This window comes from Drosophila subobscura, chromosome U (genome assembly GCF_008121235.1).
Source record: "Drosophila subobscura isolate 14011-0131.10 chromosome U, UCBerk_Dsub_1.0, whole genome shotgun sequence".
NCBI classification, from domain to species: Eukaryota; Metazoa; Arthropoda; class Insecta; order Diptera; family Drosophilidae; genus Drosophila; species Drosophila subobscura.
In genome coordinates, this window is record NC_048534.1 from 10010922 (window position 1) to 10027533 (window position 16612).

Here is a 16612-nt window from a genome sequence, read left to right on the forward strand (position 1 = left end):
ATAAATGCAAAAACGACGACGGCAGCGTCGACAGGAGCAACAAAAAAATATAAAAAACAAATAACAACGATTTTGGGAATGCACAGAAAACAGATCGCTGCTTATGTGGATACACTTTCGCGCTATAAATAGGGACTTCAAATGATACATTTCTTCTACGAAGAACTCATTAACAATTGCTGGCGTTCCTGTCCGAAATATGTGGACAGTCATGATATTAATAACAGCTTGCAATTATTATTAAATTTTTGTACTCCCTAAAACGTTTTATCCATCTGTTCTAACTTGATTAAAACATACATAAATGCTTACAGATGTTTAATTAAGTTGAAATGGACATACATTTTGTTGGTTCACACTTTACTTTATACTTTATATAAAAATATCTAAAAATACTTGTATAATGGTGCTTAAAAATATGGCTAATAGATTATATTTATTTATATTCTCAAGTAAATTTTATAAATCTAACAGTATACTAATATAACATGTTTCCGTTACATTTTGTTGTTGCGCATCAGCTAAAGGAAGGGAAGGAATTTCCCTATTTGCAATACAATTGCTCAATTTCCTCTGGTTAGGGCAACCAGTGCTCGCATTTTTCCGATGCAATGAAATGCACAAAGTGCGGGCCATCAGCGCTTGCCACGCCCACAGGCATGCCAGCCTCCCCCCTCGCACTCTTCCTAACCCTGGCACTTTTGATGGCTGTAATTCAAATGAAAATTACACAAATGAATTGAATTTCCGAAAAATGCATCAGCAGCAGTAGAGAAGGAAAAACTTTGATGAGCCTCGAATTTGGTTTGGCTTGGGAATGAGTGTAATGATTGTATGTGGTGGTGGGGGTTAAAAGGTGGTGTACGCTTTGGCATGGGTGATTGTGTGTGTGTTTGTTTGTTTGCGATTAGTTTACGCGCCTCTGGTGGGGCAGGGGCAGTGCCTTTGGCAATGGTTTGGTTGCACCTCGTTTGACTCGTTGTCGATTGGAGTGCAGTTGGACTAACGAGTTGCTCGACGAGTTCGACGAAGTTTGGTGAAAATTTAATGGCGCATTCTTGCCACACGCTGGCTGCCCGCCTGCCTGGCCCAAGAGTTTGAATTTGTTTTATTGGAGCGTGAAATCGTGTTTTGTTTTTAATTCTGTTGTGTGTTTTACTCGGTCTCCAGTTTGGAAGAGCAGCAGCAGCAGCGGGCATGCTCAACGGAATGGGAAATCAAATCAAAGTGCCAGAAAACGTTTCTTTACCTACCCACAAAACAAGATAACTGCAGCTCTCCATCAGACAAATGTGCATATAATATATGCATCGGCCATCAGCATAGATACAAACGACTGCCAGCTAATTTGAATGCAGAAATGATATTAAATTTAAGGCATTTAAGGGGGTTTACATGCATTAAAATGGAATGAATGGTGTGGAATTGCCCGAAAATGCTGCACCGTGTTAATGACTCATTACACATGCAACACAAAATGGGCGACGCGTCGCACAGGCCACACCAAAACTTTTCGCCACTGCCACAATTTGTGTGGAACGTGAATGTGGCTAAAATGCGGCAAAACATTAAGTTGAATTATGCAATAAAAAATAATGCAATAATAGTTAAACTGGCACATGGCCCACAACAGCAAGCCCCAAAAAAATTGAGAATTCGGACGGGGTTGCTCTGAAACTCATGAGGCACATACACATAAATACAGTGCGTTTCATGGCAGACAAGTATTCAGTTCACCGAAAAATGAAAGCATCTATTGTGTCTTGAATTTGAATGTTCTCTGTCTTATATTTTCGAAACGCACTGTACCTATGCATAGTTTTATGTTGTCCAAACACGGCAACAGTTTCTTCTTGTTCGCCCAATTTAATTTTGGATTTTATTTTGCTGGAAACGTCGACTCTCTCGAGCGAAGTCTCTTCAATGTACTGTTAAATTCAAATTTAAAATGCTGAAGAATGTGTTTTTATTTATTGAGTATACATGAAATAATAATATAGGTATGTAAATTGAAAAATTCGAACACAAACAAGTCCCAATTGGAGGGGTTAAGTATTAAAATAAAATGAGGCACAACAGATCTAGTAACGATACTGAAAACTTGGATCCGAACCATAGACAATGCACCCACATGGATAACCTGTAAGAGGCGTTCAATGAAAGGAGACATGTAGAATCAGTAATACGCATACGTACGGTTGTGTTAATCAATAAAAGACTGATCATCAGTACATATATTTGACATTTATTCATGACACCAACAAAATATATTTTAAGTAAGTATAAATGGAATATATTCACAGTGCTTATGTTAATAAGAAATTCATTCGATTGCATTCAGTAAACACATTAAAAATAATTTTGTTGAAATAATAATATCGAAACGGCTTAGACTGTGGGTGTGTGTGTGGGTGTTCTGGGTCAAGGTCAAGGTATTTGTGGTATCTGTGCCAACACCCGCTCAACACCTAGCCACCAAACAAGGGGAATCGTGTCCAAACTACTTGACCAATGCTGTTTATGGCGACTGTTTGCGTGTCAAATTTGGCGGGCATCAAAGAAAAACATGGTTGAACAACAAATTTAGAAAACATTCGAGTTAATTTTGGGTGGGAGTTAAGGTGGGGAGTATTAAGATTGCATCAAAAAATATACCAAAAACTACAAAACATTACCGAAGCCCTAGGGGCTAACATCTGAAACGAGAGAGAATTTATCACTTGCATAAATGTTTAATTGAATGAATTTTAGCCTCATTGACTGGCCGATGCATGTATGTTTTGGTAGCTTCTTGGTATTTTCTGATCTTATCCTTAAGAAATATGTATATTTATATGTATTCCAAAAATAATTACATGCCCGATTAATAACAAAAAAGTAAATTCAAAAGTTTAGACAAAGCCTCTAGCATGGCCTTGCCACGATAAATTCCTTTAGTTACAGCACAATGGCAAACAAATGTACAGCAATGGACAGACAGCAAAACAACATTCACAAATACAACAAATATTTTAGCTATCGTAGCGCTCAGAAGCCAACACCCAATGGACGAAATTGCAACACTTGAACTTGCCTCGCGGTTTGCACTGCAAGTGCTCTTTGATGTACTGGCAGGGGCACTGAAACTGCCCACAGTGGCGGCCCGGCTCCAGGGGTGTGACGTCCACCAGGCCCCTCAGCGCCTCCATGCCCCAGCGGGAGGCGTAGCGCAAGAACAGCTGCAGACCGCGCTCCTACAGAGATATCAGGGAGAGATCGGGTAATCAGAAAAACAAGAAGAGTAAACAGATATTGAGATGTCAAGACTGGGGTGAAGTTCGAGTGGGTTAGCAACTGTGGAGTGGAGTGGCAATCGTCATGAATGGTGGGTGGAAGTGGTCATGGATGTGCGGATTAGTGAAATGCAATAACAGAAATGTGCTGCATACTTTCGGGCTGCATTTTTAATTAAACAAAACAACATAAAACGAAACTGAAACTGAAACGAAATCAAATCATATCAAATTAATTGCTTAAAAATACAATGACAATGACAATGACAAACTTCATGTTTCATTTGTTTTGCAATTCTGCAATTTAATTCGTTCACGCTAATCAAAACACGGAAAATTACAATTCTTGTGTGTACAAATGAGAGATTCCGCTGGCGGCATTCAGAGCCAGCAACCCATGCAGTTGATGCCACAGCAGTGGCGGTGCTGCAGGCTGATTTTGATTTTATTACGCAACAATTCCTCCTCGTACTGACAGGGGCAGATGGACGACTGCAGGTGCCTGGGCGTTTCGTGGACTCCCGCCTCCTGGACCGTCCAGTCGAGACGACGACGCAGAAAGTCCTTGCCCCATCGCTGCAGATAGCTAAGGAAGAGCTCCTGGGCAAAGGCCTAGAGAGAGCAGTTAATAATACGGTGAGGTGCATGAGTGACAGCGCGAGAAAGATAGACAGAGGTGGGATTGAGAGAGATTCGGGGAACGATGATGATGAAAGAAGCAACAACTACCTGGCATTTACAAAGACTGCTATCATCTGAATCACTCACCTGTTTGCGCGGCATCCTCACTGGCTGACTGCCCTGGATGACAATATCGTTCAGATCAATGTCCAGCTTGGCCTCCCAGCCCGCCTTGATGGCCTCGCCGCCGTTCTGCTCCGTGTGCTCCAGGAACTCGTTGAGGAAGCTCACGCACTGCGTGGCATCGAAGTACATGAAGCAGAGGTTGACCTTGTGGCACGAGATGCGGCCTCGGTCATCCAGCACCAGGAGTATCTTGTGCCGCATCAGCTGCTTGTTCACCCGGGCCAGACACTTCTCCAGGCCGCGCGACAGGCGCAGTTTCACCCACATGCACAGGAATATGGCCGCCGCATTCAAGAACAGCCAGCCCACGCCCAGTGCGAACAGGGCCACGCCCTGCAGGCCCGAGAACAGCAGTGCCAGCAGCACGGTGAAGGCGAACAGGATCCAGCAGACGAGGATGCGCTTGTAGCAAATGTTGTACACGGTGAAGCGGTAATCATTCACCAGCGTCTCCATCGCATTTACATAGTCCTCCACGGTGAGCTGTCGGCGATGATCGAGAGAGATATTAGATGATGGATCGTTCTGCAATTGACTTTGCTCACCGTCAGACCCTGGGCCATCAACTCCTCTGGCACCAGCTCCGGGCGAAATATTGCGGGCGTAATCCATGGCCATTTGGTGTTGGCCGGCAACAGTGTGACAATCACATCGCCATTCGCTGTGGGATAACATTGTGGAGAGAAAGAAATAGATGTTGGCACACAAACTATGGCACTAACTATCTGCGCCAGGTACTTACCAAATCCCTCACGGATACGACCCGTTGACAGTTCAATTGTGCGCATGCCGGAGCCCTGATCCATGGGTATGCTGGTGCTGCCACGGGCCCCGTTGCCGTTGTGGTGGCTGGAGGAAGAGGCTGGTGCCGGGATGGAGGATGTTGAGGCTACAGTTGCTTTTTGGTTTATTAGCTGCTGGGGGTGTCGGGCCGGACTGGAGCCGCTCGCCCCGCTGGCAACGTTGCCACTGACAATGCCACTGCCGGATGCATTCAGATTAACGTGCGTACTCTCAGTTGTCAAAACAGCGGGCGCCACATCCGGCAACGAGGCTGTGGCTGATGCCGGGACTGGGACTGGAGGTGCAGCTGCAGCTGTTGTCGAGGAAACGGCTGGGCGCTGGGAAAATGGGCAACAACAATGGGTTAATAGTGGTCTTGGCCTTTGAACATCGTTGGGTCAGCATGTGGCCGGCCAGCCCACAAAGAGAATTATGCAAATGAGCAAAAAGAAAATCAATTTTATTGATTTTTGATTTTACTTTCTAAGCACTGCAGGGCCAAAAGAGAATCGGCCATAAAAGGTATCTATAAATCTGGGCACAAAGGCGAGCTGCAAACATCAATTGCAATGAAAATAATTTGTCAATTTGCACGTACGCATTTCAGAGCTCCACGGCCCCTAAATAGATTTGCGAAGGCAATCCAATCCGCTGGCTGCAAAAGGGGAACAGCAGCTGTACAGCTGCACAGCTGAATCGTTAAGTTTTTGCTTTTATTTAACAAAACTCGCAATATAAAGCTCTCTTTAAGAGTTTTGCAACAGCAAAGATTCTGTTCTCTCGGAATCGTTTGATATTTATCTCTATTGTAGATTCGGAATTCCTAAAATCTGTAGTTTTTATCTCTTCCGATAACAAAGATGTTTTAGGGTACATATTTTTTAACATTTATATTTATGCGGACACAAAAACCAAACTACGAAGAACTGATAAGCTAAGGTAAACAAGCAAAGGCCCTGCGAACAACCCAAGAGTCTGCAGCATCTAGTGGATCCACAAACATTGATATAAGTTTAGATAATAGTCCGGACTAATTGCAATGAGTCGTGCCCTGAGCATATAGAATCAATTTCATGCCAGATTCTACTCTAAAATATTGCTCTAACTGGTGGGGAGTTATTGATTCAGTGGAGAACTTCAAGGCCAATAACAGACAATCAACAAAATTCAAATTAAATCTGGTAGTTTAGTTAGCTACACTTTTAATCTGGCATACGTAATATAATAAAATAATTATATATGTATGTACTTGATATGCCAATTTTCACAGTAACACGAAAGCCCACCTTAAGGCCACCGGCTGTTAAGGGACTCCAATCGCAAATTGCGAAAAAATAAATTATACAAATATAAATATTAAATATTTACTTCAGAGAAACAGCAAAGTAAACAAACGAAATGGCAACGGTGAAGGTGAAATGTTTTAACAATCGCTCGTGGAAATGGAATACGAATTGAGTTTATCTTTCGTTATTTCGCTGTGTATGGTATATGCGACATTTTCGTAGATAAAAAGTTCAGAACTTTCCAGAGAGTTTATTTGTTATTGAAGAGTAATCGGAGCTGAATGAAACGTGGCATTGATTTATCGCTGCAACTCAGTCGTAAGTCTGGCTAAATTTACAGAACAATTCTTCAGAAGTAAGCATGTACGCAGCTACTGTGACGTGTCCATCTAACTACCGAAACCCAATACAATCATGACTACATGGAGCCAGAGTTTATCACCGGATGAAGCTCAGCTCCCCTCAGCCTGGGCCTACTACACTCGGCAGAAGCTCATTTGTCATGCGAGAAACGTTCCCGAAATAAACTCAAAAGAGAGTTTGAAAATACAAAGAAACCACTTTTCATAACAACTCCATTAAGCGGGGACAGTAGAAGCACAGTAGACACTGGGGTGCAGGGAACCTTTACGCTCATCATTATTTCCAATTATTTAAACTATTTCTAGTTAAATTTGTCTAATAAATTTATTTTGAGTGAAAATGCACAACACTCATAACAACAAGAAAGTTCTGCGATACAGAGGGTTCACTGTTCCAACCCTGTTTGGTACTGTTTGTGCGTGAAGGAGGAGGGGCAGTAGGGCCAAATGTGCATTGGAATGCGTTCCGTTGCGTTTGGGTCACCCGCACGCGAATGAAACAGGGAGAGACACAGAGAGCAAGAGAGCAAGAGAGCCAGAGTTAAGTGGGAGAGAGACTGCGGAGAGAGCTACCTACCTGGACAGGTGTTGTTGTTGTTGGTGTTGTCGATTGCTCATTCGGACTGCGCGAGCGCGCCCGCCTGTTGTTGTTGCTGCTCACAACCGACGGCGGCGGCGGCAGAGCTAACTTGTTTTGCCGCTGCTGCGGCTGTGGCGGCTGCTGCTGCTGCTGCTGTTCTTGTTGTTGTGTGGCATCGCTGCCGTTACTGTTATTATTTTTTTCACCGCCTTCTCCCTCATCATCGAATTTAACCCAATTTTTGGGCGTCTGTTTGTCGTCATCATTTTCATTTAGGGACACATCTTCCAAAGGATGGGTTTGCTGCTGCTGCGGCTGCAGCTGCGACTGCGCCTTGGAGTCGTCCATTTGGAATGCGAATATCTCCAGGTGGGGAGGGGGTGCGGGGACAAAACGCGTGCCTTGAATTATTGACAAACGTGTGTGTGGCCTGGCCTGGGCAATGCAGCAGCGTTTTGTTTTCGCGTTTTTATGGCCTGACGCTTACATAACCTCAATATCAATTCACACCTGAGTTGCTGCTGTTGCTGCTACTGCTGCTGCTTATTGTCGTCTGTTTCTCTCACACTTTCGTTCCCACTGCACAACGCGCCGCTTACGTGTTGGCCGCTCGCCCGTTCACGTCGCACTGCGGCGGCACACCCAGCAACAAAAAAACACTCGCACTCAAATTATTCAGAGCCAAAAGCTTGACTCGGCTCAGCTTGGCTTAAAGGCGCGCTCTGGCTTGTGGTGGTGGTGGGGCTCTGACGTGTTCCGTTCTCAAGCGTTCCCGCTTCGCGTACTGTAAGCTCTGGCACAAGAGCAAAACTGCTCGCTCACCTGTTGCGGGCCCCAAGCTTTCTCTCTAAATCTTTATCTAGCGCGCTCGCTCTCCCACTCTTCACAGATTCATTCATTAGAGTATCTGTTGGTATACCCTTGAAACGAGAAGGTTGTGTGGCTTTGGCCTCATATTTGCAAAGAATGGAAGCAAATATTTGCTAATATAATGTATATATAATGGTTTAGTATTTGCCAATCCGCTCACTAATTAATAGCTGAGCTACATTTATTGTCATTTTATTGTTATACATCAGATATCAACCTAAATATGCAGGGTATGTAATACTTCGGCAAACAAAACACACAATTTCCCCCTTGTTAAAGTTTGCTGTTTGTTTTCTTTTCTTTTTGTTTTGCTCACATGACAAGTTTTTGTCTTTCGAGTATTTGTATCTTCCTCCTCTCCCACTTGCATCTCCCACTCTATTTCTGTGACTCACAATTGGTTGCTGCTTGCTGTTCGTTTTTCCCCTGTTTAACGATCACGTTTTTTATCTTTGCATTCATTCGTTTGCTTGTTTGAAGATCTTCCGCAACTCAGAATACATATTTCGCAAAAGAGAGCAGCGTGCATCGTGTTTACAAACACCTCCATCCGCTGTCGCGTCCACAATAAACTCCGACAGCTACGCCGTCTCCAATTTCAAAACCAATAAGAACTTCTTATCAGCTCGCCAATGGCAGCCTGAACCGAGGTATCAGTCAGATATTATTTGCGCAACATTTACAGCTAATGCGAGAGTTAGTAAATCATCCAGTTAAATTGCAGAATAAATTTACAGGGCTTGTGCATTATTTATGGCATTTTTATTTAAATACACTGGCTGTAATCATATGGAAAATAATTATGAGATTAGTTAATTTGAGAATAATATACAAAACCTTTCTCTGGTTACTTTAACTGTGAAATGCCTTCAGTAAAAATAATTGCTACTTCGCCCTTTAGCTAGCAAACATTTGCAAAGCTATAAAAATATGTGCTACATTTGTATCGGGGGAAATACCAAAACGAAGAATGCAATTTAAAATCAATTTGACGTTTGTTATGCCATTCACTGGGGTGTGGGTGGTCGGTCCGCTCGGGTGCTGTTTTCCATGTTCCCCTTTCGATAAGCGCAAAGGAGGAAATTTATGGCCACGGCGGATGGCAGAGGCGGATGGCTACGGCTGGACCGCATAGTTTACGCCTGGACGGAGCAACCGACATTTTTTGGCTTGAATAAAATGTAAAATGCAGGGGCCCACAACATTATAGTGGCAATTGTTCGACTGGGCAGCCACAGAAAACTTTTCTGCCCATAAATTATGCTGCGAAATTATTATATAAGCGGCCAGTGTCGATGCCAAAGAAATTGGCCCCAGGCCAACACAGGCCCCAGAGAGATAGGCACATTGGAGAGAGGGGCAAGCAGCAAGAGAAGGAGAGCAGTGTGCCAACTATTGGGAAAAGTTGTTAAGCAAATTATGGCCAGGCACCGAGGAGGCATTTGAAACTGTTACGCTCAAGTTGTGGGCAGGTTGTGGGGAGTCCAGGAATGGAAATAATGCTGCAAGTTGGTGATGCTGATGGTCATCGCTGAAGGAAAACACTCTCTTGTTGTTAAGCCCTTCATCGATCATGGTCAATACTTCAACAAAACATTAGGCAAAGACCGAGAATTAAAATTATTCATATGTGCATTGACCACTGACTACTTTCTACTAGGATTTGGAAACCCAAGTACATCCAAGAATAACGCCAGGAGCTGTTCGAATTTAATTATAGTCTTTCCCTTTACCCAGACTGCGTTAATTCGGTGTGATCATAGCTCATTCACCCCCTATTTTGATTCCCCACAACTTTTATGTACAATAAGTCATTTCCATTAAGCCATAAATCGCTCAACAGCCCGAAAATCCTTTGTGCCACGACAAACTTTGCTTCAATTTGGCTAAGTCTAAGGCAAGCCACAAAAATTGCAACCTCAGCCGATGGACGGAGAGGCTGAATGGGTGGGCGGAGAGCCAGTCCGTCAGGCAGGCAGCCAAGAGTCTAATTAGGCCAAATTAATTGCCTGCGCTTTTGACACTTGCAAAGACTGAGCCGGCCCATCCCAGCGTAGAGTCAACAAGACAGCTGCCGGGACCGCAACCAAGTACAACACTCAAAAGTCTATTTGCAAGCAACCGCCAACCGGCCCCTAAACTCACTCTCTTAGATCCCCCACACCACTCGGGGAAAGAGTAATGTTGGCAATTTGTTGGTCGTCGTCTTATTAACCCGCAACAGGAGACAGAAGACAGGAGACAGGAGACGAAGACCAAGAAGTTGGCGGCAACTTTTTGGCCAGCGCGAAGAATGTCCAACGGGCATATAAATTAGCTGAGACAGAAGTTTCTCGCCCCCACTGCCACTTGCCTCTCTGAGAAGACGGGCAAACTTTTGGCATCAAAAATGTTTTCAAATTAAGCTAATTTATATTATATAAACACGCTTAATGAGTGCCCTAAGAAGGGGGATGGCCCATGGCTAGCCCCGGCCCCATAAGTTGTATGAAAAGCAAAGACAAAACAAACATATTTCTCCTGGCATGCTGAACATTTTGATTTGCCTCGTCCACCTTTCAAGTCCCTTTGAAAATGGCAAAAGTTTGGCCAACACCCCGTTCGCGTTGCTGTTGTTGCTGTTGTTTTTGCTGTTGCTTTTCCTTCACAGTTGGCTGGTGAAATTAACGTGACTTGCATAACGCCCCAAGGCATGCAACGCGGCTGTAAAGTGTCGCCATCATGCCCACCATCGGCATTTTGGGGCAGAGCTGTGCAGAGCTGTGTGCGGAGCAGACCTTTTTGCTCCTTAGCGCTTCTTTGGCACCAGAACTTCTCCGGCTGCTGGCCTGGCCTGGCTGTGAAATAAAAACAAAATGCAACTGGGGAAACGTGTCACAAACTTTATGCCCCTGCCACGCGTCACGCACGCGATTTTCGCTTAGTTGTTTGTCACTTTGTCGCCGCCTTTCTCCGCACCTCTATCTGCCGCCCGCCCACTGCTGGGAGTCCTAAGAAAAATCGCACTGGAAATTAAGTGAGTTGCCGTTCCCAAAGCGAAGCAGCAGCAGCATAAATTAGTGTGCCGAGATTTGAACCGAATCGGAGCGGGAGTTCCGAGCGGGCGTAATGCAGCTGCAATTTCAGCTCCAAGTAAAGTTTTCATAGGAAAAGGAAGTGCAGAAAAACGTGGCTAATATTACGAACAAAATCCCATGCAATGGATCGACTAACAGCTCTTTGCAATAGGATAAGTTTGTAATTTAAGTGGAAAGACTTGCTGCCTGGCTGATTACCTCTGCCAAAGTCAGAAATGTCCCTTCATTGAATGTTTAATTAAAGCGGAATACATAGAAAGGTAGCCACAGGTAGCAATAATCATAGCACAGCCCCTCAAGGCGAACAATCTATTCTGCAAACCAACATTTGCTCGTCCACAGGAGCAAAAGGAAATGACAACAGATTTTGCTAGTTATTTGCCGTCTTATTACATCAAGAATATTGCAACTGAAATATAATTGGAAATATATAATGCCTATTCGAGCGATGATTCCCATCTGGAGTCGCATTTAAATGAAAATGATTGCTTCATTTGGTGAACTATGGCATTTCCATCTGTCCACAGCAAACTGTTGCCGCACTCGAAAACCACTCGAGTTCATAATAATTTACAACATGTTGCAACAGCAACCACAGGTACACGCAGGTGGGGGGGTCCTCAGAGCCTCAGCCACATGCCTGGCTCTGGGTAACAATGGAACTGACACTACAACGAGCCAGTCCAGGTCGGTCGACCAGGCATGTGGCTAGAGTCCGGGCTCTTGCTCCCTGCCCTAACTGTTGTTGGCACATGTCACCTTTCATAAAACATAAAATCACTTTGGGGCTTGCTCCAGTGTGTGTGTGCCACTTCACACTGTGAGCACAACTGGCCAAGACGAATGTGGGCAACACAAGGCTCTGAATTGTCTTGGAAGAGACATCAAGAGTCCCGAAGTGGGCCAATACCCGCACTCGAAAATTGAAACCTTTAAATGCGAGTGCGTCTCGTAGATGTCCTGGCCATGTATCTGACCGCCAAGTGGCTCTAATTTGACAGAGGTGCTACTAGTAGATGACAACAAGATAACACCTTGAATGGGAGAGCTTGTACAGGAAATTGAACCGAAAATAAAAACGATGCAAACATTTCAACAGGGGGAAAATCTATGAGAGATATTTTGAAAATGTTGCAACAGCCACTTCAGTGTAAATCATTAAAATAATTTAACTAAAGCATCAGGAATATCGGAGGCAACGGTGAAAGTTCTGCGCCAGCCAGACACAGAAGGGAATGAGACTGGTCGTGGGACTGGAAGGTTCTTAGGCCACACAGCTGGACCTCTTTAGACGAGCCACGAGCCAGCACCAAATGCATTTAAGTAGAAAATCTTCCCAAAAAAAGAATAGAATATGAGGATGAAGCAAGCCAGACAAGGACATGCCATGATTTAGGGGTTCTTAAACGGTTCTGTTCTGCAGACTCTCCTCCACTCTCCACTTTAAGTCGCTGCGTTGGAACTTTTTCTTTGGTGTCTCGCAAGAGACAAGAAGGAAGGAAAAATGTAGTTTACTTTATTTAAAAAAAACCCGTTGCAACAACTTTGCCTTGCCGCAGACCAAATCAGCTGCAAGCTGACCAAATAAAAACCCCGCAACTCGCAGCACAAATAAAATCATATTTAAAACTTTCGCACGATGGTGCAAAAAAAAAAAAGGAAACGAAACGAGCAGAAATATGGAAAAGTAGCAAAAACTTGCCGCATTTCCATAACAAAACTTTCGCGTTAAAAAACAGAAAAGTGTTTTGTGCTCCTCGACACAACAAGAACAGAAGAGCAGCAAAAAAATGCACGCAGAGTGGCCAACTAAACTTTTATTAAATTGGAAATATTTATCAACATTCATAAGCCAAAGCGCACCACAAGAAAAAAGCTTTAGATGCATGAATGCGCATAATGGAATTTCGTAATAAATTGAAAACTCTCAATTAACCCAAGTTCTTTAGTTAGTCATCCGTTGTCAGCAATGAAGCAAAAGATTCGAAAAATCCCATCAGATCAGGTATTTTATAGTAAAAATTAAAATTCTAGTATAACGCTAAGAACAGGATAAATATAGCTGAAACCATGATCATATATCAGAGTAAAGTCTGCTGTTACTTTTACGGATTTACGGGTAAATAACCTAATCATGGCTGGAGCATAAAACAAACATACCACAACAATGTTGAAGCCATCTTCCCTCCAATCACATTTTACACACCGCGGTGCACCGATTATAATGGCTGCATTTTCTCCCACTAAAACTGCAGTAGCAACGTTTACCACATACAATGGGCATTCATGTTGTCCTTCTCCGCGCTCATTTAGCATTCGGCATCCATGTAGCCGTAGTCAGCTGAAGTGGAAATATTTTCTTTCGCAACAGTGTCGCCGTACATGCCCACGCGCAACCCAGTTTTGAAGCATTTGCCGGAACTCTTCACAAAAAAACAAAAGAGGCAAATTTGCATTTGCATTAAATTAAAGCCAGGGACAGCAAATGTTTAACATATGTAATTTTGACAAACAGAAGGACAGGCGAAAGGCGGAAAAGAGCGCGAAAAGAATGCAGAGCAGGGCTTATATTAATGCAATTTAACAGGGCGTATGCATAATATTTAGCTAAGCCAAAGCCAAAAAGAGAAACATCTCCGCGGCGGCCCGAAGCTGCGGCCTGGCTCAGTGCAAAACTTAATTAAAAATGTGCGCGCATAATTATAACTATATTTAGCCAGAAACAACCACATACACACACCCACACTCGCACGCATGTAAATGTGTATTAATTTCGTATGCAAAAAACCCACACACGACGTGGAAATGCAGCAGCAGCAGCTGCAAACAAAAGCCCCGCGCAAAAAAATATGCTACACTTTTTCTGGCCGCGTCTAAGCGGCATTTCGGCCGTACGCTCCGCACTGCTCCGCTCCGATGATGCTGATGATGATGATCCTGTGCCGGGTTTTGTCAACACACCGCCAACATCATCCTCGTCATAGTCCCGTCCTTTCCTGGCCTGGCCTGGCCCGGCCTGATGAGCGTCAGCAGTTACCGTAAATTATTTTATTTATACCACTAGTCGGGCAGCTGGCTGGCTGAGTCTCGGGCAAGATGGGACAGAATACCAGCATCATACCAGGGCTGTCTGTGTGCTTGACTTAATAAAATAAATTTAGAAGCTGCCTGGCTTCTGTATGCCCCGTACCCTCCTGTCTCTCCCTCTCTGTCTATCTCTGGCAGTTTGCATCACGCCTCAGTTGGGCGCGTTCGCAAAACGGCAAAATGTGCATAATGCCAGTGTGTTTGTGAGTGCACGAGGAAGTATGTATGTCCCGTTTATTATTTATGCATGCTGTGCAACATTTTCACCCAGCAGCTGCACAACAAACGCGAAACGTTGCACGGCTTCCTGGCTATCAGATTTTTTCTTTCGCCTTTTTGGTTTTGTTGTGTTTTAAGTAGAACAACCTCATGCAGCGCACAGTGGGACAAGAGCTATACGTAATGTAATTAAATTGGTAACCCAAGCCCCACCATTGCCTTTCGCTAATTAACTAAATTCATTCGTCATACCTCTTGCCTTTCTTTTTCCTCTCGTTTGAGACTGCTCTACGAAGTGAAACTCAGTTTGGCATAGCCATTTATTGCGGAATGTTTCTTCAATTGGCACTCCTGCTCTTCGGCTTCCTTCAGCTTCGGTGTCCAGCTTCAGGTTAGTTCACACGTATAAATCCATCAAACTTTATTCTTCTGTTGTTGCAGCCTCTAATCAGTTTGGCTTTGCCGGCCATGCTGATGCGAGGGCACAGTCACAGCGGCAGAAGGTGAAAGAGATGATGAAGTTCGCATGGAATGGATACGCGCAGCATGCGTGGGAGCACAACGAGTTGAACTCGGTGCTGGGAGCACCCCACAACGGCAGCATCATGGGCCAGCACAAGATTGGACTCAGCATAGTGGACAACCTGGACACACTGTATATAATGGGACTGCAGGAGGAGTACAATCGAGGCTATCAGTGGGTGCGGCAGAACTTCAGCCTGGACCATGTGGACGAGTATCTGTCCGTGTCCGAGTTGAACGTTCACTTCGTTGGCGGTCTCCTCTCGATGTACGCCTTCACTGGCTCTTCGCTGTTCCAATCGAAGGCTGAAGATGTGGTGAAGAAGCTGCTGCCAGCCTTTACTTCAATGGGCTCTGGAATACCCCAAGCCATGGTCAATCCCAAAAGAGGAGTGGCTGGGCCGCGTCCAGGGGCTTACGAGGCGATCCTCTCAGAGATTGGTTCACTGCATCTCGAGTTCAGCTACATAACAGAGATCACTGGCCATCTGAAGTATCGGAACTACGTGCACCAGCTTCGGGATAAGCTGGAGAACATGCTGAAGCCGCGCAGTTTGTATCCCGTTTACCTAAATCCGAGAACTGCCGCCTGGGGACCATACAAAATGACCCTGGGCACCATGGGTGACATTTTCTACGAGTATCTGCTGAAGAACTGGCTGCGTTCAGGCAAGACAAACAAGCAGTCCCGCGATCTGTACCAGACGGCTGTTGGTCGCATTCTCGTCTATCAATTGGGACTGAGCTCCGCCGGCTTGACGTATCTGGGTGAGCTGGCCAACTTCCATGTGATCCGACGGATGGAGCATCGCACCTGCTTTGCCGGTGGACTCTTCGCGCTGGGAGCATCGGCGTACTTCAACGATTCTGTGCTGGCTGCCAGGCACCTGCAGGTGGGCAAAGAATTGGCCCACACCTGCCATGAGAGCTATAGGCGCACGCCCACAGGCCTAGGACCCGAGTCCTTTCAGTTTGACTCTACGCCAGAGGAAGATGCCACCGCCACCGGCCAGGCCAGCGTCCAGAAGGCCTTCCGCCTGCGCCCCGAGGTAGTGGAGACCTACTTTATACTCTGGCGTCTCACGCACGACCAAAAGTACAGGGACTGGGGCTGGGAAGTGGTCGAGGCCCTGGAGCGACATTGCCGCACCGAATTCGGCTACTCGGGCCTGGAAAATGTTTACCTAAAAAATGGACCCAAAGATGGGGTGCAACCGAGCTACTTTATGGCCGAGACCCTCAAGTATTTGTACCTTCTGTTCTCCAATGACACGCTGCTGCCGCTGGACAAGTGGGTCTTCAACACCGGAGGACACCCGCTGCCCATTCAGTATGTGAACAAAATGTTTCGTTCCAAGAAAAATGTGCCCGAATATCATTTAGAGTTCCCCTGAGATATGATCCGAGCTGCTGAGCTTAATGAAAATAAAGAATTATTGTTTATTGAATTGAATTTGACAAAAAATTACCAATTTGCACGCAGACCGACCACAGAACTTTTTCCGATTGGATCATTTTTGAGCAGCATTTAGAGAGCGATTTATTTATTTTGATTTATTTGCATCAGCATTTATCGTTTTGTGGGTTTTTCTGTGTGTGTTTGGGTGTGTCTGCCTTTGTTTTCGGACCCACAATTGTGGCCATTTTGATAATCACAATGTATCAAAATATTTTCCATTTTAATTGGGTATACAAAAGTGGAAAAACAAATACACAAATAACACATTGGAACGGAGCGGAGGGGAGA

At 44.7% G+C, this 16612-nt stretch overlaps 2 protein-coding genes across 6 annotated transcripts; one reads left to right on the top strand and one right to left on the bottom strand.

The window, feature by feature from the left end:
* Positions 1-503: 503 nt before the first annotated feature.
* Positions 504-7941, bottom strand: LOC117900665. Of its 5 annotated transcripts, XR_004649288.1 has the most exons (7): positions 7088-7940; positions 4822-5200; positions 4625-4740; positions 4041-4562; positions 3074-3233; positions 1254-1343; positions 504-708 (listed from the first exon to the last, which is right to left on the bottom strand). XR_004649288.1 is itself a non-coding variant. In XM_034811110.1 (6 exons), exons 1-6 carry the CDS (start codon positions 7436-7438, stop codon positions 2082-2084), a joined length of 1587 nt encoding a protein of 528 aa, XP_034667001.1. In that variant the 5' UTR covers positions 7439-7941; the 3' UTR covers positions 1976-2081. The 5 variants fall into 5 exon arrangements, 4 of the variants coding, with proteins under 4 accessions (XP_034667001.1, XP_034667002.1, XP_034666999.1 ...); XM_034811110.1 differs by lacking the exons at positions 504-708; positions 1254-1343 and adding an exon at positions 1976-2140 and having other exon boundaries at positions 7088-7941; XM_034811111.1 differs by lacking the exons at positions 504-708; positions 1254-1343 and adding an exon at positions 2310-2527 and having other exon boundaries at positions 7088-7941.
* A 6723-nt stretch (positions 7942-14664) lies between these two features.
* LOC117900666 (mannosyl-oligosaccharide alpha-1,2-mannosidase IA-like) lies at positions 14665-16313 on the top strand. The gene is made up of 2 exons (XM_034811112.1): positions 14665-14734; positions 14785-16313. Exons 1-2 carry the CDS (start codon positions 14674-14676, stop codon positions 16257-16259), a joined length of 1536 nt encoding a protein of 511 aa, XP_034667003.1. The 5' UTR covers positions 14665-14673; the 3' UTR covers positions 16260-16313.
* The last annotated feature ends 299 nt before the right edge of the window (positions 16314-16612 follow it).